Source organism: Mustela erminea, chromosome X (genome assembly GCF_009829155.1).
Source record: "Mustela erminea isolate mMusErm1 chromosome X, mMusErm1.Pri, whole genome shotgun sequence".
Lineage (NCBI taxonomy): Eukaryota > Metazoa > Chordata > Mammalia > Carnivora > Mustelidae > Mustela > Mustela erminea.
This window is the reverse complement of record NC_045635.1, coordinates 42,495,640-42,521,620: the sequence shown is the minus strand read 5'-3', so window position 1 is coordinate 42,521,620 and position 25,981 is coordinate 42,495,640. Positions and strand designations below refer to the sequence as shown.

The window sequence follows — 25,981 nt, the reverse complement described above, 5'->3', positions numbered from 1 at the left end:
GCTGGAGGCCCGGCGGCCCGGCTCACCTCGGTCCTGGGAAAGGCGGGAGCGCTCGACCTGAACCCACCGTAGCTGTGACAGGACTGACAGAGGAGGAGATGCTCCCACCCCGCCCCAAACCGCTGGGGGGAGGTGGGAGGCAGGGGGCGGGAGGGGAGAGGGAGAACGCATGCGCAAAGGCCTCCCAGACCCCTCAGCAGGCACGCCCCCCCTTCCCCAGGGGTGGGTGCGGGGTCCTGTCCCCGCCAGTAACCAGCAACAGGGCGCAAAGGAGGTAGTCTTAGGGTACACGGAGCCAGTGGTGGGACCTCCCTGTGTACCCCCCGCTGCACCTCTCCCTTACCTTGCCCCCATCCGGGAGGTGATTACGTGTTTTTGGCGCGCAGAGGGTGTAGCAGTTTTGACCTGAGTGGCCAGACTTTGGCATAGGTCTCATGGGGGCCTCAAGTGGAGCCTGGGCTGCCTTAAGTAGGCTTTTTGGAAAGTAGCTTGGGGGAGAGGGTTGTGCCTGTTTCTGGAGGGAAGGAGTTGAATGGGCGGTTTATGGCGTCAGGGCCGAAGGAACCTGATTTGAGGTGGATGGGTGTCAAGTGCAAACATTTCCCAGACTCCCTTGCAGCTATGGCAGCCATCTGATACAGATCTGACCAATGAGATGGAAGGCTACGTTTGGGGTGGGGGGGGTGGCATCCAGAATGCTCCTTAAAATAGTCATGACCGAGGTAGCCACAGCCCCTTCCCCTTCTTCTTAACTGGGGCAGCGCTCTGGTGGGTATCTTGGGTTCATAAGGTGACCATGAAAAAAAGTCTAAGAGACCTCAGCCTGAACTGTTCTGAGTTGCCAAAGAAATTCTCATTATATGAGAGAAATAAAATGCCCAAACTCTCCTCCAGTTCCTCACCCCTGGTCAATGATAGGCACTCCTTTTCCCAGGAGGTTCCCCATGACCAACCAAATCTAAGCATGTGGAACCTAGACCATGCACACCCGAATCAGGACAAAAAGACAGATAGGGAGACTGAGGCCTGGGGGGGCCTACTTCCTGATGGCTGTCTTGCCTTCTCAGCCCAGGGTGTAGCCGGGACTGGCTGTGAGGCTATTTCTAAGGCAGGCACTCATTTGTTCCAGAATTTCACCATTTAATCTACAGTCGAGCTGGTCGAGCTGCCTGCCCGACTGCCATTCAGTTTCCTGGACACTGGATGGGCAGGGGTTGACCTGATAAAGACCCATGCCCTCATTCCTTCATTATTCATCAGACCAGGCGTTGGCCAGGGGTGTGGGTTTCTTCACCCACTTAAGATCAAAAGGCTCTCGGGGCACCTGGGTGGCTCAGTGGGTTAAAGCCTCTGCTTTCGGCTTGGGTCATGATCCCAGGGTCCTGGGATTGAGCCCCGCATCCGGCTCTCTGCTCAGCGGGGAGCCTGCTTCTTCCTCTCTCTCTCTGCCTGCCTCTCTGCCTACTTGGGATCTCTGTCTGTCAAATAAGTAAATAAAATCTTTAAAAATAAAGATCAAAAGGCTCTCTCCAGGTTTTGTAACAGCTTGTTCCTTTATTACAAATGGAACTCTGCCATATATTGTCAGTTGATTCCCCTCCCTCCAAAGTATCAGCTTTGTGATATCAGCCCCCTCTTGGGACCACTGAACTGCCCCCCCTTTCCTTCCAGGGCAGAGTAGATGGAGTCCCTCAAACAGGCAGTGGGCAGAGGGAGATTTACAACTGATCATCACAGTCCTCTTACAAGTATTTATGCTGAAATTGGCACCCTTGGGGAGGTGAAAAGTGTCTTCAGGATGGGATGGAGTGGCGCTGCCCTCATCCAGGTCCTCAGAAGATGGAGAAGGGGAGCACATTCTGACATTTAGAGTGAGTGAGGTATGCACTCCCCAAACTTGTTCTGGTGAGCAGCATTCTTCACATCCAGGAGAGCCTGAGGAGGCGAGAGGGGGTGACTTAGAGAGAGTGAGGACCCCTGTATCTCAGCCAGGGGGCTCTCTGACACCAGGCCTTGACAACCCTTCTCCTGGAATCTCCGATCGCCCCTTACCCCGGCCCGAAGGTGCGTATGTGAGGGCGTGTGTGTGCATGCATTCTTGGGGCCGCCCAGGACCCACCTGGTGGTGGACATAGGCCTCACAGTTGTAACACCAGGTAGACAGGTCGATGTAGCTGAGGACCAGCGGGTGTCCTGAGACTTCATGGTGTTGGAGCATATGGGCACCGACATAACGGCCACAGTAGACCTGAGGTTGGGGATGGAGTGTTGGGGGGGTCAGCAGCTGCCAGCAGTCAGCTTCTGGGATGACCTCCGCCCCACCCCCTTCTGCTGCTGCCTACCTGATAGCAAGACAGACACACCCAGTTCTCCTGAAGGGTTCCACAGTCCCAACAAGGCTGGGTCACGTCCAGGCCCGATTCAGGGACAGGACGTACTGCCTCCAAATGGGGACACCAGGGTAGCGGTGTCACGGCATAAAGCACGACCTGATGTGGGTGACACTGAGTCAGCTAGGAACTCCATCTCCCTGTTATGTTTCTCTACACCACATGCTCCTACCTGGAGGCACGTACGGGCAAGAGGAGGACGCCACGGTCTTCTCCCTGAGCCCTGAGCTCACCTGGTCAGCGTCAGCATGCTCCCCAAAGCTCTGAGTCAGCCCGGAAGCATCCCTGTCCTGACCTCCTGCTGCCTCTCCTAGCAACCTCTCGTCTTCTGGGATCTGAGAGTCTGCTGCCTCCTGGATGCACAGGGGTAAGAGACGCATCTGAGAGGCCAGGTTCTTGCCCCTTCTTCCCCCCCTACCTGAGTGTGGTGGGTCTTACCTGAGCCTCGCTGTTTAGGTCCAAGGTCCTGAGATTCTCTGTCAGCTTACTGGGGGATATTTGGGTTGTCGCTCCTTGCGCAGGGGAGGCTGGAGGAGTCTGGTTGTCAGTACATAAGGCTGGAGGGGTTTGGATCATCTCAGCTCCCCCCACAGCTTCCTCTGAGGGGGTCTGGTCAGGTGTGGCTCCTTCCATGGCTGCCTCTGAAGGAGTCTGGTCCACCGCAGCCTCTCCTGTGGCTGCCTCTGAAGGGGTCTGGTCCGCGGTGTCTTCCCCGGTGGGAGCCTCTGAGGTTTGGTCCTGGCTGAACTCCACTACAGTGGTTTCTGACTTAGCTTGGTCTGGAGTGCATGCTGCCACGGGTGATGCTGAGGTAGGCTTCCCTGCGTCTGTATCCAGAATGTTCCCGTCTGGTGCAGTCATCCCCACACCTGACCCACGGTTGGCTGGCTGGGTCACCTTCTTGGTGATCAACTTAGAACTGGAGGGTCCCTCCTTGTCTTCAACCTCTGGAACCATGGGAGGGAGATCCTTGAGTGCGGGTGTTCTCCCCCATCCTGCCTCTGATCCCTGCCCTCTCCCAAGCCCCCCAGGGACCCCCCCCATTGCCCACGCGTGCTCACTCATGACCCGCAAGCTGCGCCAGTATCTGCGATGGATATGGGTGGTCTCAGTGATGGAGGCCAGGGCTCCTGAGAGTGGGGGCCGCGACAGGGTTAACAGTGGTGGCGGGTCCCCAAGGAGGGAACGGGTGCAGGCAGCCATGGACTCCGAGATGGATGTCAGGTTATAGCCACCCTTTGTTAAGAAAAAGGGGAGGAAAAAAAAAAAAAAAAAAAAAAAAAAAAAAGAAAAAGGGGAGGAAAAGGTATGTTGGGGGGGGGGGTTCCTCATGGAATTTGGGAGGCAAGATGTTTTGCCTCCCAATCCCCCTTCATGGCCCTGCAAGTCTGGCAGATGAGGACAAGTGAGGAGAAGTGCCACCTGTCAGATGGGCAGCACCCACCGTGTGGAGTGGCTGTTGAGGGAGAGAAATTAGGAGGTCAAGTGCAAGGGAATAACTACCACAAATACAGTTAACACCGAGGGTGACGTGAGTAACAGCAGACATGCGTGGAGCCCTTGCTGTGCGCCAGACCCTGTTGTGAGCGTTTCACGTGTGTCGACTCTCTTCATCTTCACAACCACATGTGCTCTATCCGCACGAAGACCTCCTTGTCTCACACTTTTTAGAAACCCCAGTCTCTGCTCTTTCTACAGATAAAGAAACTGAGGCTCTGAATGGTTAGATCATGTGTCTGAGGCCCTAACGGCTGATGGGAGGCAGTGCTGGGCTTGGGAGCCAGGCTGTGGGATGGAAGAGTTCATGCTCTCCACCACCGCCCTGGCACTGGGACCACCATGGGATCTGGAAGCAGCCAATTAATCTCTGCTGGCAACTGGCCTTATCTGCTCAGGGGTGAAAACAGCAGCACGTAAGGTGGCCGAGAGGGTTCGAGCCATGTGTGATGCCTCACAACAATAAGAAACTACTGAGGCAGTGCCTACCACATGCCAGGCACTGCTCCATGTGTAGCCAGTACCCTCTTACAGATGAGGAAACTGAGGCATGGGGGGGCAGGGACACTGAGCGACTTCCAAGAGGTCCATGAGTTTGCTTTGTCTGGGGAGCTTGCTAGAGGTGGCTCAGGTAGTGGAAAAAACTTAGATGCCAGAGTTGGGCTGCTTGGGCTCAAGCCCCGGCTCCGCCATTACTGAGTGTGTGACCTTGGGCAAGTCACTACAGCTCGCTGTGCTCTACAGTTTCCCTGCTCTTGAGAGAGGAGAATGCCAAGGCCGGCAGACTCTACCTTAGCAGGCTGCTTTGTCAAGTAAGTGAATTTGTAACACACACGATGTGCTGGGAAGAGCGAATGGCATGTACTCAGCACTCAGGGAAAGCTGTTAAGCCGGTGTTAGGATAAATGCCCGGTACGTGCCAACAGTCCCAGGCGGGCACACTCAAAGCTGAGTTTAGGAAATTGCCCCGAGTGTCTCCCCCAGCCAGCTGAGAGGGCAGGACTTCAAGCTTTCCAAACCACCCCCCCACCGTAGGAAGAGGAACTGAGCAGGTTACCTCAAGGATTAAGATGATGCGGCCATTGGCAAGGCCCATCAGCAGGTGGGTGAGGTGGGCATAGCCCTCGGGTGACACCTGGCAGCCCCCCAGCGGGTCACCCCGTGCAGCGTCAAAGCCAGCTGAGACCAGCACCAGTTCCGGGTTAAACTGAGGCAGGGAGAGAAGAGACACATGGGCGTGAGTGTAGAGGCCTGGGTAGCCAACATGTGAAGGCACCCCAGATGCACACAGATGCAAATCAGAGAGCTGGACACCTGCAGGCCAGGGGACACAAGACTAGAGCCATGAAGACAGCAAGGGGAGGACATGGAGACAGGATAGACTCAGGGTCGCAGAGACACAGAGACACCAAGACAGATCAACAGAGACACGAACACACTGAGCAGAGACTTAGAGATGTGACACAGAGACATGGAGACATTTCTAGAAATGGACAGATGGGGACATGAGGCAGAGACGGGCAATGTAGAGACTTAGATGTCAGGAGCCGGTAACATGGGACATATGTGCATTTATATAAACAGTGCCAAAGGGAGGTGCGTGCACACTTCCATCGCAGAAGGTGACAATGCAAGTGCCACACAGAAAATGATCACATATCCATATATGATCAGACAGCAGCATACAGACTGAACCGACCTCATGCTAATCACACACACACAAAATAGTATCTCACAGAGGGGACAGTAAGCCACAGCGACCCCTGCAAAGACACAATCCTACACGTGCCATTACCCAAGTCACAACAGTCCCTCTGTCTGTAAGTCTCTCTCTCTCTCTCTCTCTCTCTCTCTCACACACACACACACACACAGTGCACACAGTGCAGTCACCTACAGGCCCCCACGCAGTCAGGCAAGGACAGACGGGTCACTACCCGACACAGACACACACACAGCCACAGCAGACGGCCAGAGAGAGGCCTGTCACGCACACCCTCCCACACGCACAAAGCCATATACCAGCTGTTGCTGAGAGAGCAATGTGTAGTGACAGACGGTGTCCCAGCCGTCAGAGAGAGAAATGGCAGCGGCCAAGAGGCATGTGTGTGGCCTCACACACGTACTCCAACTCCTCCCCGCCTGGCATGTGCCATTCCACAGAGCCTGTAGGCACGCGGGGCCGCCTCCCCCGTGCCTGGAAGTCCCTGATGGTCGCACACAGAGAGGGCAGCCACGGAGAGCCACTCTGCAGAGGTGGGAATGGGCCAAGGCCATAGCTGAATCACAACCCCCCCACAGCCATCACCACAACCACCCATGGGACACGTGCGGGCCCGCAGTCACCCACGTAGTCACTGCCATGTACAGCCTGTACTTTACCTCGTAGGCAACAGGGAGCACCAGACGATGCCAAGCAGCCAGGTAGTCGGCGTCGCCCACACGGGGCCCATTCCATGCCACGTTGACAGTGAAGCCAGTGCCCGCAGCCCGGCCCGTTTGGCAGCTGGCACCCTCATCCCCCATGGGGAAGAAGGTGCCGTGATCATAGCGGTGCAGGGAGATGTACAGCACGCTGCCGGGAAGGGGGACCGCGGCCAGTTAGTGGCCCCCCAGCACCCCTGAGGCTGGCTGCCCCCCTTTCCCGGACCACACCCTGCCCCCCACCCTAGCTCACCTCGGGTCGTCCTCAAATATGTGCTGAGTGCCATTACCGTGATGGACGTCCCAGTCCACTATGAGGATCCTGGGGGAGGGAATGGCTCCTCAGTGACCTGGGACACTGGCCCACCTGGGGGGAGGGCAGGGCCTGGAGCCCTGGGGACTGTCTATGGGGGCATTTACTGCTGGTGGCAGGGACTCTGGGTCCCTGGGGAAAGCAGAGGGTGACAGGTTGGTGGGGCCTATCAGAGGAAGGGTGAAAGCCAGAGCCGGGGTCCTGAGGTCTTCACTGTGGGCCGAAGCAAGTGCTCGGACCCAGACCCCCTGTCCACCCATGGGTAAATGTGGGGAGCCAGATACTGGGTATTCTGAAGGAAGCACTGAGGCCCTGGACCCTGAATTCTGTCACAACAGCCATCAGAGGCCAGAAATGAAGGAGCAGGGGGACCCCGGATGTTGATTTATAACTGCCTGGTGCCACAATCTGGGGGTGCTATCTGGGTGAGCACTGCAGGGCTAGATCCTGGGTCCTCTTCTGGGGAAGTGCTGGGCAACTGTACTCTTCGGTGTTTCTGGGTAAGTCCTGGGGGAGCTGCCCCAAGGGGCCTGCTGAGTAAGCACTGGGCTGGTAGTGGTGGAGGGGGTGGCCCAGGGAGCTCTCACCGCAGCGCATGCCCACTGATGGCTTGGGCATGGCGAGCAGCCACAGCCACAGAGTTGAAAAAGCAAAAACCACACGCTGCATCCCGCTCAGCGTGGTGTCCTGGGGGCCGCACCACAGCAGCGCCATTCAAAACCTGGGGGAGGAGCAGGAAGCAAAGACTAGACCACCTGCCCTCAACGCTTTCTCTCCCCTTTCTTCTCTCCTTCCGTCCCTGCCACTGCCCACCCCTCCCCACCCCCCCACCGCTGCTAGGGGCTCCCAGCCCCCATTCCCCCACTGCACTGGCCAGTAAGCAAGGCCTCCCGGGAGCAGGGGTCCTCCTCCCCAGGCCCCTCTGGCCCAGCCCTACCCTCCCAGAGACCCCCACTCCGCCCCCCAACTTCCCCAGAGCGTCGCCCCACCCCCACGGGGGAGGTACCTCTCCGGCCAGCACGGCCTCCACCAGGCGGCAGGCGGCGCCAGTGGCCAGCTGCGCACAGGCAAAGGTGCCGGGGCAGATGTAAATGGAGTCGAAGTTGGAGCCCTCGCGGTGCAGCTCCCGGGTTTTCATCTTCGCTGTGGCCCGCAGTCGACCTACGTACTCAGCACTGGAGGCACAGGTGGGGCACAGGGGTCAGGTGCTTCCAGCCCCTTCCCCCGGGGGGTGGTGGCAGGTGTGCCCTGAGGCCCCATCCCACCCCAAGCACAAGAGTTGGGGGGGGGGCGGTTTGACCTGTGGCAGGTGAGCAGTTCTGCGTCTGTGGCGGGACGAGTGGGCAATGTAAGGCAGCGCCCCGCAAGGCCCAGTTCTTCCAAACGGCGCATGATCCGAAAGACTCGCTGAGGCATCTCTGGGTGGTGGCTGGGGAAGGAGGGGGCAGGAACCAGAGGCAGGGCTTAGTGCTTGAGGAAGGGGGAGGGGTCTCCCTGTCCACTTAGCCGATGGCACTCTGACTGCATACTTGTCCCACAAGTTGTAGTGACCCATCATCCGCTGGTCATAGACCAGCCCCGTGCGAGCCTGTAGCACGGGCCACGTCGGGACTGCGAGCGCTGGAGGCTGCCACGGTCCATCTTCTTCCTTCTCCGCGTTCTCTTCCTCCAGAAAGTCCTCCTCCAAGGTCTCAGCTGTAAGGGGAGGCCACATTCACCCTGTTCCCCAACCCTGGATCCCTGGAATACTCTGGAACTCCGTTTACCCCAATGTGAAAGGGGTGGGAGGTGTGAAACCAGGGTCTAGTGTGAGAGAGAGGGCCTGACCTTCCCCACCAAGGGGGCCCCAGGAAAGTGTGAGGAGGGTCTGGAAGAGTCTCTCTCCCAAGGGCTCATTCCATGCTTGACTCCCCATCTGGCCCCCTCCCTGCCTCCTACCTGATCTTACAAGGACCTCCCAGAAGGGCTCCAGGGCTTCCAGAGCACAGGACAGGGACGTCTGGGCACTAGAGGGCAGGGGAGGGGAAATGTGACCAAACTGCGCTGGGCAGCGGGGGTCCCACTTCTCTCCTCCTCCACCAGGGCTCACCTTGGGCAGGGGGCACCAGGAGACTCCAGTATGGGGCAAGGGTCTCCCAGAAGGGTGTGGAGGGAGGCGCTGACACCCTCAGCCAGGGAACGGAGGTTGTAGCCACCCTGGGAAAGGAGTGTGGGGGGGTGGTCAGGGGAGAACCAGGTATTACCAGGGAAGAACAGTAATACTACTACTAATGGTGCTGACTACATATCAAGCAACGAGGAATTTGAAGGGGGACTTCCGTTTCGGTCACTGAGCAGTGCTATAAGGCCATCGCCTTGATTGCGGCAACAAGGGAAGCAGGGGCACGAGGAAGTTCAGTGACTTGGAGGAGGTTGTCCAGCTAGTGAGTAGAAATGCTGGGACAGGAACTCCTGCCTGACCTGAGAGCTTTGTTCTAACGTCCTCCTGGATCCACGGGCTGACACACAACGTGAGTCACTCACCTCCAGAGACAGGATCAGCTTGCCTCCTGCCAGACCCATGAGCAGGTGGGTTAGCTGAGCAAACCCTGCCGGAGTGGCGGCCATCTCACCCTGGGAGGGGCGGACGTGGAGGATCAGCCTGGCACCGTACAAACCCCCTTCTGTCCATCTACCACCCCCGGGAGCCTGCCTTACCTTGGGGTCCCCTTGGAGGGCATCAAATCCAGCGGCCACCAGGACCAGCTGGGGCTGGAACTGAGGGGGAAAGGGACTACATGAGGCCACTTGCCCTCACGGCCCAACCCTCAACATCGCTCCTGTCCCAACACACCCCAGACCCCCAGGACCTCAAGGGCGACTGGCAGAAGGAGGTGCAGGAAAGCAGCAATGTAGTCGGCATCTCGCATCCCCACCTGTGGACAGAGAGGCACGATGGGGATGTTCTGCCCTCTGGCTGAAGGGGAGGGGTGGGCCTCACTTCCGGGGCGACACTGACCTGGTTCCAAGGCACATTGATGGTATATCCCTGGCCTCGGCCAAAACCTACGGTGGACCAGTTAGAGGCCTTCAGGTGGGGCCAGAACCGACCCTGCTCGTAGCGGTGGATGGAAAAATAGAGGACGCTAGAGGGAGAAAGGAGAAAAAAAGAGGTGGGGGCGTTGAAGAGTCAATGATCCCAGACGCCCCAAGCCACAGCTCCCAATTTACTCAACCACTCGTTCATTCTCTCATTAATCTCCCCATTAAGCCTTTATCTCCTGCATCCATTCATTCTTCTGTTTAGTCACCAACGTCTGCACCTGCCCATTCACAAATTCTCCCACTTATCCATTACTTTCCTCACTTGTTCACCTGCTCTCTCACTGGCATGCCTCCCTTGGAGAACACTCCTGCCCTCCTCCATGCCAGCTCTGAGACCCTGACAGCTATGGGGTCTGTCTATCCCAGGCCTCGAGGGTTCCTGGCCCTGTGGGGGACTCAAAATCGTATCAGCCTGCCCCCGTGCCTCCATGACCAAGGTGATGGTAGCAGGATGAATCCTGTGATGTTGGAGGCCCACCAGGGGGCACACAGCTCTTACCTGGCAGGATCTGGCTAAGGTGGCAAAGAGCAGCAGACCAGGCAGGAGAACTTAGTTTAGTGCTTCCCCTGAAGGATGTGGGAAGACTCAAAGGTGGGGGGTAAGGGGGCCTGGAACATGGTTCTGTGTGTGTAGCTGAGCTGAAGTGGGGGCCAGTTCCTTCTCTCCAATACCTTACAAGGCACCTATACTACTTGTATTTTGTAGGTGAGAAACTGAGTACTCAGAGCAGTGAGGACAGATAGATGGAACAGACGCTGAAAAGACATGAAGGTCCATGTTCTGAAAGAAGGCCCAGCAGGGGGATTCCTGGGTGGCTCAGTCGGTTAAGCATCTGCCTAGGGTTCAGGTTATGATCCCGTCAGGTTACGATCCCATTGGGTTATGACTCCATCCCTGGGATGGAGTCCCACATTGGGCTCCTTGCTCAGGAGGGGAGCCCGCTTCTCCCTCTGCCTGCTGCTCCCCCTGCTTGTGAATCTGCACGCATGCACTCTCTCTCAGTCTCTCTCACAAATAAACAAATATATTTGATGGGGGCAATCAAAATGAATAATCTCTCAACCATCCATTCATCCATCTGTTCATCCACTCCCCATCTCGTTCCAGAAAGAATTATAAGGCAACAGTTTTATATTTTTTTTTTTTTAGGAAAATGCAAGAAATAGTGGTAAGCAATAAATCCAGACCAACTTAGTGACATTTGAATAAATGATGAAAATGTGGTTGTGAAATCTGATGCAAGTGATTTGGAAGATTCTTAAAATCAAAGAAAAGCATCTTGGAACCCATGTGAAAGCTCTGGTCTTGAGTAGGTGGGAGATGATGGGTTTACTTTTGACTCTGATAATATCAGTTCTAAACTTTCTTTTTATTTATTTTTATTTTTTATTTTTATTTTTTTTTAAAGATTTTATTTATTTATTTGACAGAGAGAAATCACAAGTAGATGGAGAGGCAGGCAGAGAGAGAGAGAGAGGGAAGCAGGCTCTCCGCTGAGCAGAGAGCCCGATGCGGGACTCGATCCCAGGACCCTGAGATCATGACCTGAGCCGAAGGCAGCGGCTTAACCCACTGAGCCACCCAGGCGCCCCCATAAACTTTTTTTTTCTTTAGTAAGTTAACTTACCAGTAGAGGAAGAGAAACGCACAGTAGAACAGAAAGATGACCATCAGGGGAAGAAAGGAATGAAGAAAATATTTGAAGAAGGCCTACCCCATGAGAGACACCAGAGCCAGTGGAAGAACAAACACTGAAGGAAATTAAGTTTATAAAGCAAAGGTAGGAGGTATTTTTGTTTGTTTGAAAGATTTTTTTATTTTTATTTTAAAGAGAGAGGGAAAGAGAAGGGCAGAGGAAGAGGGAGAGAGAGTCCCAAGCAGGCTCCAAGCCCAGCCCAGAGCCTGAGGAGCCTGACACAGGGCTCGATCTCATGACTCTGAGCTCATGACCTGAGCTGAAATCAAGAGTCTGATACTTAATTAACTGAGCTGCCCAGGTGCCCCAGCACAAAGTTTTAAAATAAGTTCCACTGATTTCCAGGGGAAGAATGGTGCACTGATAGTACAGGTTCACCTCCTTACTCTCCCACAATCCCAGTCAAAAGACAGTAAGAGGAAGTTTAAACATGTATCATCCCAGAAAGATGGAGAAGGAAAGAAAGGATGTCAGGCAATTAGAAACTTCAACAAATCTCTGGGAAATAGTCTTTGAGGCTCCAGGGGTCCCATGGGACCCTGTCTCATGCTTAGCAGGTGAGGGAGGGTCCCCAAGATGAGCTGAGGTTTCCCTTCTGAGAAATCAAGGGCAGATCCAGGTCAATGCACACAAAATCAATTCTGAATGGCCAATTCACTGAATGACCCATTCACTAGATTTCCTTGTTTCTTTTTACCACTTAGCCTTGGTTTACCTGTTTCTATCATCTTTGTAGTAGTATTTTGAGGCCTGATCAATGTCTCCACCCAGGACCCTGCTGATGGAGTTAAGAGCCCCAGGGATGGAGAGCTAGGAGATTGAAGGGCATGGATAAATGTTCTTTTTTTTCCCCCAATTATACATTCTTATTCATAAGAAAGAATATATATATTCATAATTCTTCATATCCGTGCATATCGTCAATTAACATATCCACCAAAGAACACAGTGATAGCTTCCAATGTATTTATTAAAAGAAAAAGAATGATTCATGACATTAGGGAATTCTTGTTAATTTGCTTAGAGACGATACTATGGTTATGCTTTTTTAATTTTTATTTTTAAATTTTATCTTTTTAAAGATTTTATTTATTTACTTGACAGACAGAGATCACAAGTAGGCAGAGAGGCAGGCAGAGAGAGAAGGAAACAGGTTCCCCGCAGAACAGAGAGCCCGATGTGGGGCTTGATCCCAGGACCCTGGGATCATGACCTGAGCCGAAGGCAGAGGCTTTAACCCATTGAGCCACCCAGGCGCCCCTGGTTATGCTTTTTTTTAAATTTAAAATGTTTCCTCTATGTTTTAGAGAGATGTTCAAGAATATTTACAGAAAAAATGATACAGTAATCTGGGATTAATTTCAAAATATAGGAGGATGGCAGTGATGGGAGGTCCAAATGAAACTAGACTGGCCACTTGAGTTGATAAATGTTGAAGCATTTAAGAAGCCAGAAATGGACAAAATAACACAGGAGCGAAAGATTAATAAAGAGAAAAAACAAAACAAAACAAATGAAGTATAAAAAAATAAACACTAGGGGCACTGCCGTCATTTGAGCATCTAACTCCTGATTTTGGCTCAGGTCATAATCGTAGGGTCATGGAATCGAGCCCAGCGTCAGGCTCCGCACTCAGCACAAAGTGGGCTTGAGTTTCTCTCAGCAATGCCCCCACCCCGCTCACTCTCTCTCTTCCTGCCCCAAAATAAATAAACAAATCTTTTTAAAAAAATAAACACTAGAGGGGCGCCTGGGTGGCTCAGTGGGTTAAAGCCTCTGCCTTCCGCTCCGGTCATGACCCCAGGGTCCTGGGATCGAGCCCCACATCGGACTCTCTGCTCAGCAGGGAGCCTGCTTCCTCCTCTCGCTCTCTCTCTGCCTGCCTCTCTGCCTACTTGTGATCTCTGCCTGTCAAATAAATAAATAAAATCTTTAAAAACAAAACAAAACAAAACAAAAACACTAGAACAGTGGAGATGGCCAAAGAGGCCAAAAGCTAGATTTGAAGAAGACAGGTAAAACTGACCAATGTTTGGTGAGGTAGAGAGTTAAAAAAAAAAAAAAAAAAAAGAGAGAGAGATACCATCTCAAGAAGAGATCCTCTGCCTTTTAACTGGCATTTGACAGGACCCCATCTAATGCATGTCATCTCAACATGATAGGTTGAGACCTGTCACTGGACATTTCCTGCCCCCACCCCAGGGAAACATCTTTCAGGAAATAGACTCCTGTGTGCCCCAGCAGAGCTGGCCCAAGACAGCCACATGCAATGGCGCCATAATTGGTATGAATGCCAAGCAAGAACTGCTAGACAGCTGAGGCAAACCGAAGAAAACATCAAGATTTATTACGATTATTATTACTTATTTATCTGACAGACAGACAGAGAGAGAGCACAAGTAGGCAGAGTGACCAGCAGAGGGAGAGGGAGAAGCAGGCTCCTTGCTAAGGAGGAAGCCAGATGTGGGGCTCCATCCCAGGACTCTGGGATCATGACCTGAGCCGAAAGTAGATGCTTAACCACTGAACCACCCAAGCATCCCACACCAAGGAAAACTTGAAGCACTTCTAATGACTCCTCTCTAAAAACAAGCTGAGGAATGAGGGGGCGTAGAAACAGACAGGGAGAAAGTGCTTTTGGAGATGAAAAGAATGTCTAAATACATAATTCAATGGAAGGTCTTCAAGGTATAGCTGAGGAAATCCCCCAGGACACAGAGCAAAAGGGAGAAGAAAACACGAGAGAATACAACACAAGAGACCAGGCAGAATACGTACAGTAGAATACAGAGGAAGAAAGCATCAAAGAAGAATGTGTCCAGGGACTTAAGAAGGGCCCAAGTCTTCAGAGGTAAAACGTCTAACCACTGCTAAGCGGAACGAAGGGGCCAGGGTGAGAGTTCAGAACACCAGGGGTGGAAAGAAGAGACTAAAACCTTTGGAGAAGGAAACAGATTACTCAGAAAGGAATACAAAGCAGACGTCTGTCAGCAACACTGAATGCTGGAAAATAACAAAGTCGTGTCTAGAGAATAGCCAACCCAGATGAAATAATGGACCGTGGGAACTCAGGATCCACAGGGAACAAGGGGATTCTATGCAGTCGGTTTGACAGAAGGCTGGATCAAACAACTACCTAGTAGTGTCCCTACTGACAAGGACTTGCTCAATTACTTTCTGCAGGAAGGGGAAGCTGGTACCACTTTTCTGGAGGAAGTCTGGTATATGCCACTAAAGACTCATTGAACATTGTATCAAAAACTGATGATGTACTATATGTTGGCTAACTGAATTTAAAAATTAAAAAAGAAATAAAGCATTTTGACCCCCCGACCCAGCAATCCACTATTGGAAAGCCATCCTCTACATATACTCGCAGAAGTGCAAAGTTACATATTTTTTAAACTACAGATTATAAAATATATAAAATTATATTTTTTCCCCATAGAACTGTCTGTTCTAGCAAAAACTAGAAAACGCCATCAGTGTCCCGGGGCTAAACGACCAGAGGTACAGCCATACAGTGGGACACTGGTGGGTTTTTAGAGGCACTGATGTGGAGAGGTGTCCACAAAGTGCTGTTAAATGGAAAAAGCATGCTTCCAAAGAACGTAGAGAGGATTGTCTCATTAGGCAGTGTGTTAGTGATAACATTGAATATTCAGATTCTGTCATCAACTTGGTTAGATTTTAGTTCTTTTATTTCTCCAGAAAGGGCTTTTATATCTCTCGAGAGGGTTTCTCTAATATCTTCCATGCCTTTTTCGAGCCCGGCTAGATTCTGTCAGAATATAACCTAAACTATCAATTAGTTATTTGGAGGTGACAGGAATTACAGGAGACTCACTGCTTTAGACATTTCTGTATTGTTCAATTCTGTTTAAACAAACACTTTGCAATTGTCCTAATCAGAAAAATAGTCATTTGAAGTTCACTCCAGCTTCAAGGTCAACAGGTGAACAAGATCTCCAAGGACCTGGGGGCTCCTATCTCATCTCTCCCACTTCTCTGTGTGACCTTGTGAACTGTAAGCCTTGGTTCCCCCATCTGTAAAATGGGGAACCCCAGAGACCCTGTCTCGGAATGAAATTAAGTGACAATGCAGACATGCAGGGAACAGCACAGAACCCGGTTCTGAGGTGGGCCCAATGAATCTGAATGCCTTCCCTTCCTTCCTGGGCCCCTTCTGGTTGGGCCCATAAAGGCGGGGGGTGGCTGGGAGTCTAGCATCAAAGGTGGCACTTGGAGCATACCTGGGGTCCTGGTCAAAGGCAAACTGTGTTCCTTGACCATGGTGCACGTCCCAGTCCACGATAAGGACCCTGTGAGGAGGATGGGGTGGGGGGGTAGGTACTATAGAAGAGCATCAAGGTGCATCCTTGGCGGGGGAAGGGCCCAGGCCAGGACACCCTACCCTGCGCCACCCCCATCACACCCGTCCTGTGGCTTGCTGCTGACCTCTGAACGGCGTGCTTCTTTTGAGCGTAGCGGGCAGCCACGGCCACATGGTTGAACATGCAATATCCATCCATAAGACTATGCTGGGCATGGTGTCCGGGAGGCCTGGGCAGGATACGGGAGGCCACAGATTGAGGGGGGAGGTCCTCCTCTACAGAGGCAGACTCTCCCCTGCTCTCCAATTCTAGACCACCAACGTCCCCAGTGCCGACGTCTGCCAATCGGCCAGGAACTGAGTAACGGGGACCCCAGACCTCTACCCCTGGTCTACTGCTCTCTACCCAAAGGAAATTTGGTAATGTTCATGGAAGTTATCAATGGATAGTGCTCACTTTGGCAGCACATACACTAAGATTGGAACAAAACAGGGATTAGCATGGCCCCTGCAGAAGGGCGACATGCAAATTCGTGAAGTATTCCACATTTTTGTCACTATGTGATACAAGTGAAACTAACAGAATGCCACAGGTTAACTAAGTTGGAATTGAAAATTTAAAAAAAAAAGTAAAAATTATCAACACATACAGCCTCACACCCGTCCTGTTCCTGGAGACTCAGCCCACAGCCCATGTAACAGAAAGGTTGAAATGACAATGTTTCTAAATGGATAATGGTATTTACTGCGACAGGTTTTAGAAATGGCCAGTGACTTGGGGAGGGGGAGACCAAAATGCCCAGTGCTAGGGGGCTGGCTAACTTCCTGTGCATTCGCACTGTGGCATTCCACACAGGTCTAAGGTATAAGCATATACCTTTGAGAAAAGCTTAACAAGATGTAGATGTGAAAAATGCACATGTTCACTGCTACTACCACTTGTGGCTAAAAAAAAGGGACGGGGGAGGCTGTATCTTCCGCAATTCACCAGTTTCGGGATGCCAACAATGCTAAGAGGTACAGTGATTTCACGTGTCAACAACAAATGAGAGAACGCTGCTAAATGATTCTAAGACACCACTGTTTGTAGGATGAATCTGGATTTCAAGATGACCCGATGTGGATCTTAGCATTGATGAAATAGGGCATTTACTCCATGAATAGGCACAGAAGGTTTCTGGGAGCACACGTGAGTCATTGGTTACAATGACTACCTCCAGGACAGGAAGCAGGGCTCTGGGGGATGGGGTGGGAGACTTTTTTGGTGCTCCCTTTTTTACCTTTCGACTCTTGACCCTGGGAACATACCACCCATACCAATACATTTTACATTTGAAGGGGGGAATTTTTTTAAATATGAAAAAAAGCAAATGCTAGTAGGTCCTACCTGATGATGGCCATGCCATTCCGGATCTCGTTCCCCAGGACCGCATCCACCAGCCTGAGGACAGAGCCTGAGGCCAGACAGGCACAGGTATATGAGTTCTGAAGAGACAGTGGGGGACAGAGAGGGAGTAAGGGAGAGAGCAGCCCTGTCCACTCCATTACTCCTCCCCAGGATGTGGTGCGCCTGGGGATGGGAAACCCCAGGACTGCCACCACCCTTCTGCTCTCACAGTTCTTATCCATACCGGATGCAGGTAAACTGAGTCATAGGTGTCTGCTAGGATGCGGAGCTCTCCCTCATTCATGTACTGGGTTGTCTCCATCAGATCGATGTATTCTAGGCTGGGGACACAGGAGAGGAGATTCAAGGGCCTGCCTCCTTCCTGGGCCCTCGTCAGGGCACGGTCTCTTCCCTATCTGAGCCCTGGTCAAATCAGAACCCCTCAACTGTCAATCTGGTCGGGGGGGTGGGGGGGAACAGCTGTGATACAGAACATGTTCCCTGCTTCTTCCCTAGCCAGCCTCATTTCCAGTAATATCCCTTGTCCCGTGCTGTCACCACAATAAATCCTACCCTCAGGCCGTTGGCCACACTGCTGCTATAGCTGTGTGTACTTCCTGTCAGCTCTCCTCTTCGCCTGACTTGCTCTTTCTCAGCTCAGATCGCCCCTCTGCCAAGCTAGCTTTCCTTGAATCACATCACGCTGGGGCCCTCACTCTGGGTTCCTGAAGCCCCACTGGGGGACCTCTGAGCACTCTGTCCACACACCCACCCTCTGTTTACACACTAGACTATCATAACAGTAGCCTTTCACGGGCTGATGACACGGCAGGCACCATTCTAAGCACTCAACACATCTCGAACCCTCCCGAGGAACTTCTGTTTGCTAGCTCCCACGTGATAGGCGAGGACCCTCAGATTCAGAGGCTTAGCAACTTGCCCAAGGCCACAAGGCCCAAGACATCCCTTCCCAAAGGATCTGGCCTGCCCTGGTTGGCTCAGGGCAGCCTCCTCCCCATCTCTACAAGGCTTGGAAGCCTTCACCTGTGAACCAACATCAGCTCCTCCTTTTCAGCAAAACGAGCCTGGAGAGACACAAGGAATAAAGGGCTCAGGCACTGGCCACACCCAGGCTCCGGCAGCTCCTGCCCACCACCCACCCAGGGTGTTGGCTGGGGGACTCACCTGGAAGGACACGCAGCGGTCCAGAAGGCCCTCCTGGATCAGCTGTTCCTTGATGGCATGGAGCCGCTCAGGGCCTTCAGGGAAGCTGGGTTGACAAGACATCCAGACACACACACACACAAAGGGACACAGGTGAGTGGCCCCTCTGCTCCTACACATCTTCCTCATCCACCTTTAACAGTTGGTCATGTCAGAGACTTTGGGGTCAACCATGATGCCTGTTTGGCTCTGTTCTTGCAATACTTTGAGAGCCTGCCCCTCTCCTTATCACCCCCACTGCTGCCACCAGGACCTCCTGCCTGCGATCCTGCCCTCAGCTCCTCACTGGCCTCCCTGCTTCTGCCCTCACTCCCCCAACGGCCCCTTCCTCCACACAGCAGCCAGACATTGGCTAAAACCCAAATCGGATGACATCCCTCCTCTACTTAGAACCTCCTTGTGGTTCTCATCGCCAGCAGAGGCAAAGGCCAAGCCCTCCACATGCTCTGAAGGCCTGGAACCACCAGCCCTGATGCCTCTCAGATGCTGCCTCCCAGTGCTCTCCCCTCATTCCCCCTGCTTCTCCTGCACTGGTCCCTCCCTGTTCCTCCATCCAACTGAGTACTTTTCAGCTGGCTCCTCGCCCTGCCTAGAACAATCTTCTCCCAGATGTCTCCATGGCTCACTCCCTCATTTTCCAATCCCTGCTCAAAGATCCGTGAGGCCTTTCCTGACCATCCTATTTAGAACTGAATTCCCCTCCACCACATTTTCTGCCACTCTCCCTCCTGCGTCGGTGTCTCTCCACAGCACTCACTGGCTGTCTTCCCCTTCTAAAATGCAATGTCCGTGAAGGCAGGCATTCTGTTTGTCTACTGTGGTGGCCCTAACTCCTTGGGAGATGGTATGTCTATGTACTCAATGATGAAGTCTTTTGCCATCACCAGCCCTTCTATTGGGATGGGGGACAGAAACACGCAAGTGCGGTCACAAACAAATGATGACACGGACTAGGAATGTCTCAGAAAGCAGACGTGGGGGAAGGGGAGTGGCCAGAGCCCTCTCTGAGAAAGTCTCCTTGAGATGTGAATGTTAACTACGAGGGGAGAAGGTGGAAGCGAGTAAGCAGAATGGCCACGGTAAAGACCCGAGCTGGCTGAGCGCCTAGCCTGGTGGAAGCATGGCAGGGGCACCAGGGTGGGTGAAATGAAGCGAAGCAAGTGACTGGCTGATGAGGTCACCAAGGTGTCATGGCACCGGATCACGTGGACCCTTAGAGGCCAGAATGAGGAATGTGGACTTTACCTTGAGGGCAATGGTGTGCCCTTGAAGGATTTTGAGAAAGAGAACACAACCATAACTAATGGAATGCTCTATGTCAACTATATTTCAGTTGGAAGCTAATTTAAGAAAAAGAAGAGAACATCATCTTGTACCTATTATTATTTTTTTGGCTGCCGTGTGGAGGACAGAGGGATGAGGGTGGAGGCAGTGGGGCCAGGGAAAGGCCTCGGTAAGACTAGGTGAGTGATGGTGGTTGGAGTGGAGGCAGTGCGGCGAGGTCAGGTACTGAATACGTTTCCAAAATGGAGCCAAAAGGATTTGCTGATGGATTAAAAAATGTGTGAGCAAATGGGAAGTATAGTTCTCCCACGTCTGCATGAATGTCCTTTCTTCAAGGAAGCCTTCTGTGAACCCCGGATGCTAGTCTAGGGTCCTCTATCAAACACTCTTGAATCCCCTGGTCTGAGGTCATCCTTCATTAAACACCTCCTACTGCTGCTGGCTGTTTGATGATTTGCTCTCCTAGTCAACTTATTAGCTCCTTGAGAAGGGACTCTGTCTGTCTGGCCCGACCCATCTGTATCACCAACTTCCAGAACACAGTGCATATTCAGTAAGTGTTGGCCAAATGAAAAGAATCTTTTCAAGCCTAAACCTCACCTCTCAAAATCATCTGCTTCCAGTCTCTAGGCTAGCAGAAGAATGGCTTCATTCTTGCTAACAGGCTCTAAATGGGTTTGTGTGGTCAGGGGACAGCCTGGAGAAGGCAGCCTCACCTGTCATCCCAGAGGCAGTGGAATTCATTTAGCTGCTCATCGAACACCAAGCCGGTGCCAGACAGTGTCTTGGCCTCAAGGTTCAGATCCTGCAGGGAAAAAAAAAAAGGGAGACACCGATCCATTCAGGGCCCGAGTCAGAAGGAACAGCCCCACTGTTCAGGAGAGAAAACCTCAGGGTTTTCATTGTCACAGGAGGCTAAATCCATTGAGGCCAGGCCATTCTCACCAGCCCTTGCAGGCCCACGATTAGGTCTTGCTCTGTGGCTTGGGTGAGCTTCTTCATTCTGCCTTTCTTCTTTACCTCTGCCAGACTAGGACTGGAATGGAGTAAGGCACCCTTCTTAACACCTCGCTTCTGCCAAACAGAGAGAAGGGTCAGATTCCAGTGCATGGCTCACTGCTCCTCCCCGCCCCCCTCTCCGGATCAGGGCAGGTCTGGGGCCTCACCGACGTGACGCTGGAGTCGTGGGGGGGCGAATGGGGGTTATGCCTACTCCTTCGCTGCCTGGTTGTGGTGGTATCCTGGCCGGTGGAGGTCATGGTCGGGGAGACTTCACCCCTGATGCCGTTCTGGGGGGTGGGGTGGAGATGACTACGAACGGGCTGGAGTGCCCTGAGGACCCCACACCCCAGACCCTACCCAGGCCCCGCCCCCTACAGTCTCCATCCTTTCTGATATCCTACTCCCCACCGCCTTCTAAACTCCTCCCCTTTCAAGGCCCTCTCCTTTCACTGGGGTGTCCAGTCCACCTGGTCCCGCCCATTCCATTAGGCTCCACCCCTTTAACACTATTCTTTCCCCTCGAAAAGTCTTGTCCTTTCACGGAGCAATAAATCCCCGGGCTCAGTCCGTCCTAGGGCCGGCCCCCTCTAGCTGATCACCGCCCTTTCCGCTCCCCCAAGTCCCACTGCCAGACTCTTTCGTTCCTCCAAGCCTCGCCAAGACCCCACCCCCTCACAAATCTGCCCCTTCCAGCTAATCTCCCAGGATAATCACCCACCCTTTCACTCAGCCAGACCCAGACCCAGCTCCGGCCCCGACTCCACCCTTAACGATCCACTTAACTCCACCCCTTATCGGGCCGGACCGGCACCTTCCACTTGGCCAGATCCCGCCCCTAACGTTTCAACGGGCCCCGCTCCTCGGGGGACTGCCCCTTTCCTTCCACCAGATCCCACCCCCTGCTCAAACCCTACCCTCAAGCTCCACCAAACCCCTTCAGCCAGTTTCGAGCTGCCTCCCGCCAGTCCCCTCCCCTTTCCCACCCCCGCAACTCGACGCCGACCAATCCCCTTAGCGCCACTCACGGGGCGCACCCCTTTTCTCAAACTCCGCCCCGGGCTCACGCCGCCAAATTCCTGGCGACCTGCGGGACGGCCGGTGCTAGAGGCCCTCTTTTCCATTGGGCCGGTCTCTCTACTGCCCGCCCCGATCCCGCCCACACTGCATGTCGCGGCACAGGGCCGCGCCCCTTGCGCACGCCACACCTCCCGCGAGCTCACAAACGCCAAGTCAGCACGTAAGCGCGTCAGCGCGCTACACTGGCCGTGCCGCGCGTGCGTAAAGTGCGCGCCGGCGGTTTGAGGCGGTGTTCGGGCTCAAGCTTGCCCCTCCCCCAACCACTGCCGCTGTCCTCGCGGCTGCCGTGGCCGCTGTCCGTCCGTCCTTGTCCAGTCACCTTAGGAGTCCTCCGGACCCGCGCCAGTTGTGCCGCACGAGGACTCAAGAGAACAAGCAAGCAAGCGAGGGAATTAGGAAGGGGAGTCTCCTCTCCTCCCGGCGGCTTCCCGCGCGGCGAGCTGTGATGACGTAGCGCGGGGCGGGCTGGGGACAGGGCCCCGGAGCGGGGTTGACACTGGAGGATGGTTGGTGGTGGCCAAAATGGGAGTGGTGATGATGTTAAATACTGTGAGGATTTTCTGAGTTAGTATGCACTAAGAAGGCCCACAGGAAGCACTCTCTAAATGTTAGCTGCAGCCATTCTGCCGGGGATATGGAGGGTAGGATGGAAGGAGTCTTCCTGGGGGCAAGTAATTGTAATGATAGCAAGTACTATGTGACAGGCATTGTCGTAAGCCACAGTGCTGTGGCTGTTGTTATTATTGTTATTCCTATCATTAAGGCTGCTTCGCAGATAAGGAAACTGAGGTTATGCGACTTAGCCATGTGATCTTAGGGAAGTTACTGAACATCTCTGTGCTTCGGTTTCTTCATCAGGCAAATTGTGATAATAGTCCCCAGGGCTGGAGCAGACTCAAAGAGGGGAGTTTTACTTGGATAGCAGTTCTCCCTCCAGCCCCCTCCACTGGGTAACCTCTGTTCCCAAACTGTAATAGAAAGCGTGTGTCTGGGAAGTAGGGGGAGTTGTACCCGTGTACTCTTCCAACTCCCTCGCACGCCTTGTCTCCATGTCTAAATGTCAGCCCCGCACGAGGCCGGTTTTCCTTCCTAATCTCCCTCTCTCATTCTTCACCATTTCCTACCGGGCTGTAGGCTGGGGCTGAAGAGATAAGCGGTCTGGGGTTCAGCATCGCTGACTAACAAATAGATTGACAGCCCCACTGCCCAGTAGCCTGGCCCTATGTCCCTTTTAAAAACTTCATTTCCACCCTTCTCTTTCCTTCCACTCTTTTCCTACCAGAACATGTTTTGGTTTTTTTTGTCCCAGTGGAAGAGGATCAAGCCCTAAGACTTTTAAGCTTCCATGTGCTCCAAAGAAAATATGATACACGCTGAGGAACATTCTGGGGGTTATGATGCCTGCAGAGTAATAGAGAAAGGAGCCCTTTAAGACCCATGGCCCATTTTTCTTTATAGTCAGAAGACAGATTCCTGAAGAGCAGAGGTCAGTAAACTTGTCTATAAAGGGCGAGATAGTAAATATTTTAGGCCTTGCTGGCCACATAATGGTTTCTGTGGCATGTTCTTTCTTTTCCTTTAAAAACGAAGAAATGGGGGTGGGAGGGCAGCTGCATGGCTCAAGCAGTTAAGCATCTGCCTTCCACTCAGGTGGTGATCTCAGGGTCCTAGGATCAAACCCCGAATCAGGCTCCCTGCTCAGTGGAGATTCTGCTTCTCCCTCTCCCTCTGCAGCTCCCCGGGCTTGTGCTCTCTCTTTCTCTGTCAAAATAAATAAGTTATTTTTTTAAAAAATAGTTTATTTATTTGACAGAGACACAGTAAGAGAGGGAACACAAGCAGGGCCAGAGGGAGAAGCCCCATGTGGGACTCGATCCCACAACCCTGGCATCATGACCTGAGCCAAGGCAGACCCGTAACAACTGAGCCACCCAGGTGCCCCATAAATAAATTCTTTTTTTAAAAAATGAAGAGACCAGCTAAAGTCTGACTTTGGCCTGAAGGCTATAGTTTTCTGATCCTGCTGTAGAGTGTCAGTCTTTGGTTTCCTTTATCTGGCTGGGATTCTTTCACAGGATTGAGTGCAGAGTTTCCGTGCTTCCTGAAGAGAGGTATTCCTTTTGTGTGAGGACTGCGATTAATGGACAGGATCAGGTCACTTTTGGTTCATCGACAGAGTGAGGATAGGGATTCCTGTAGTTTCCATGCTTTTGTTCCCTCTCCTGAACCAAGCAGGGATTTCTCTACAGGGCAAGACAGTTGTTTAAGGAGAGCTCCAGACTAGGGGTTCCCAAACAAGTTCAGGATGAGGCTCCTTAGACTGCATTATGAGTTTCCTACAAAGAGATCAGATGGTCCAGTTCAGGCTCAGCACAAGTATTTCTCTACAGGTTCAGAGCTATGTTAATGTAGGCAGTAGGTACAGGTGTTCACGTCTAGATTCGATCAAGGAATTGTTTTTAATTGGGCTAAATTTAAAAAATTTTTTTAATATTTATTTATTTATTTGAGAGAGAGAGAGAGAGAGTGGGGAGAAGAGCAGAGGGAAAGGGACCAGCAGACTCCACGCTGAGTGTGGAGCCTGATGCAGGGCTTGATCTTACAACCCAGAGATCATGACCTGAGCAGAAATCAAGAGTCAGATGCTTAATGACAAAGTCACCCAGGCACAGCTGAGCTAAATTTTTTTTAAAGATTTTTATTTATTTGTTTGACAGACAGAGATTACAAGTAGGCAGAGAGGCAGTCAGAGGGAGGAGGAAGCAGGCTCCCTGCTGAGCAGAGAGCCTGATGCTGAGCTTAATCCCAGGACCCTAGCATCATGACCTGAGCAGAGGCTTTAACCCACTGAGCCACCCAGGCGCCCCCCGCCTTTTTTTTAAAGATTGAGCTAAATTTTTTTTTAAAGATCTCATTTATTTATTAGAGCACATGTGTGAGAGAGAGAGCATGAGTGTGTGTGAGAGGTAGAGGGAGAAGCAGACTCCTTGCTGAACAGAGAGCATGGGGCTTGATCCCAGGATTCCGGGATTGTGACTTGAGCCAAAGGCAGATGCTTAACTGACTGAGCCACCCAGGCATCCCAACTGGGCTAAATTATGCTAGCTGCTGTAACAAACCCAGAATATTAGACAATTACAAATAAATGTTTATTTCTTGCTCATATAAAGTCCAATGTGAATATTACTGATCATTCAGAAACTCAGGCAACTTCCACTTTGTGGCTCTGCTGTCCTCTGAATCCTTGGAGTTTGCACTATTGAGCTGGTAGATGGGAAAAGAGTGAAGGATTCCATGAGAGATTTATATGGGCCGGGCTTGGAAGTGGTGTATATCACTTTGCCCACACTGCATTGGTCAGAATTCTGTCACATGTCCACATCTCACTGTAAGGGAGGTCAGAAAGGTGAGTGAGCTCAGGAGAACACAGGATTGAAAAACCTATAGCAGGGCCTACTACAGGAGTCTACAGACCCCACAGAGCTATCAGTCCCATGTGGCAGCCACTAGCCACAGTCAGAATAATGGTTCCTATAAAGGGGGGAAGGTGGGGCTTCCAGGACAAGGTCAGGGCCAGGGCTGTCAGAGAGAGTCAGGTCAGAACATCCTGTTTGGGGTTAAGAGAATGTTTCCAGAAAGCAAGATTAGGAGTTCCTATAAAGGATCAGGCCAGAGGGGTGCCTGAGTGACTCAGTCAGTTAAGCATCTGCCTTCCGCTTGGATCATAATTCCGGGGTCCTGGGATCGAGTCTTGTGTGGGTTCCTGCTCAGCAGAGAGCCTGCTTCTCTCTCTCTCCTGCCATTTGCCCTGCTCATGTTCTTTTGCTCTCTCACTGTCAAATAAATGAATAAAATCTTTTTTTTTTTTTTTTTAAAGGATCAGGCCAGAGATTCCTGTGAGTGGAGTTAAGGATTTCTGTTGAGAGGAAAAGGTTTTCTATGGAAAGTCCAGTCAGAGGGTTCTAGTACAGTTGTAGGCAAGGCTGCCTGTAGAGGGTCAGGGCTATGAAGCTAACACGTGGTAAAGATGGAAAGCCCTGTACAGTATGGCCAGGTGAGGCCATAAATAACTGTATAAGATGAGTTCTAGGCCTAAAGTAGAGGGTCAGGACAGGCATCCGTTCCTACCACAAGCTTAGAAAAGGGTTTTCTTTTTTTTTTTTTTTAGGAAAGGGTTGTAAGTTCAAGACTGAGGTTCATGTTAAGAATTGGATTACAATGACAGGAGTGGGGACGCCTGGCTGGCACAGTTGGTTAAGTGTCCAGCTC

The 25,981-nt window shown here is 52.3% G+C and overlaps 1 protein-coding gene, 1 long non-coding RNA gene and 1 other non-coding gene across 11 annotated transcripts; 1 reads left to right on the top strand and 2 right to left on the bottom strand.

The window, feature by feature from the left end:
- Nucleotides 1–1,528: 1,528 nt before the first annotated feature.
- Nucleotides 1,529–22,169, bottom strand: HDAC6 (histone deacetylase 6). Of its 9 annotated transcripts, none has more exons than XM_032330579.1 (29): nt 22,032–22,169; nt 20,800–20,922; nt 20,579–20,707; nt 20,350–20,438; nt 18,311–18,395; nt 18,170–18,210; nt 17,370–17,466; nt 17,126–17,223; nt 15,864–15,968; nt 15,659–15,727; nt 9,623–9,749; nt 9,474–9,539; nt 9,322–9,381; nt 9,148–9,237; nt 8,714–8,820; nt 8,563–8,630; nt 8,154–8,319; nt 7,925–8,053; nt 7,631–7,799; nt 7,212–7,345; nt 6,565–6,633; nt 6,270–6,462; nt 4,945–5,094; nt 3,452–3,626; nt 2,829–3,337; nt 2,624–2,743; nt 2,343–2,489; nt 2,120–2,248; nt 1,529–1,935 (listed from the first exon to the last, which is right to left on the bottom strand). In XM_032330579.1, the coding sequence occupies exons 2-29, from the start codon at nt 20,890–20,892 to the stop codon at nt 1,867–1,869; spliced, it is 3,483 nt and encodes a 1,160-aa protein (XP_032186470.1). In that variant the 5' UTR covers nt 20,893–20,922; nt 22,032–22,169; the 3' UTR covers nt 1,529–1,866. The 9 variants fall into 9 exon arrangements, with proteins under 9 accessions (XP_032186470.1, XP_032186464.1, XP_032186463.1 ...); XM_032330573.1 differs by lacking the exon at nt 22,032–22,169 and adding an exon at nt 21,670–21,839 and having other exon boundaries at nt 20,579–20,704; XM_032330572.1 differs by lacking the exon at nt 22,032–22,169 and adding an exon at nt 21,670–21,838.
- On the bottom strand, nt 10,844–11,546 carry LOC116582811. Its single transcript, XR_004282520.1, has 2 exons — nt 11,309–11,546; nt 10,844–11,074 (listed from the first exon to the last, which is right to left on the bottom strand). It is a non-coding gene; the product is annotated as an uncharacterized LOC116582811 (long non-coding RNA).
- On the top strand, nt 16,188–16,291 carry LOC116583772. The gene has a single exon (XR_004282884.1). It is a non-coding gene; the product is annotated as a U6 spliceosomal RNA (small nuclear RNA).
- Nucleotides 22,170–25,981: the final 3,812 nt, after the last annotated feature.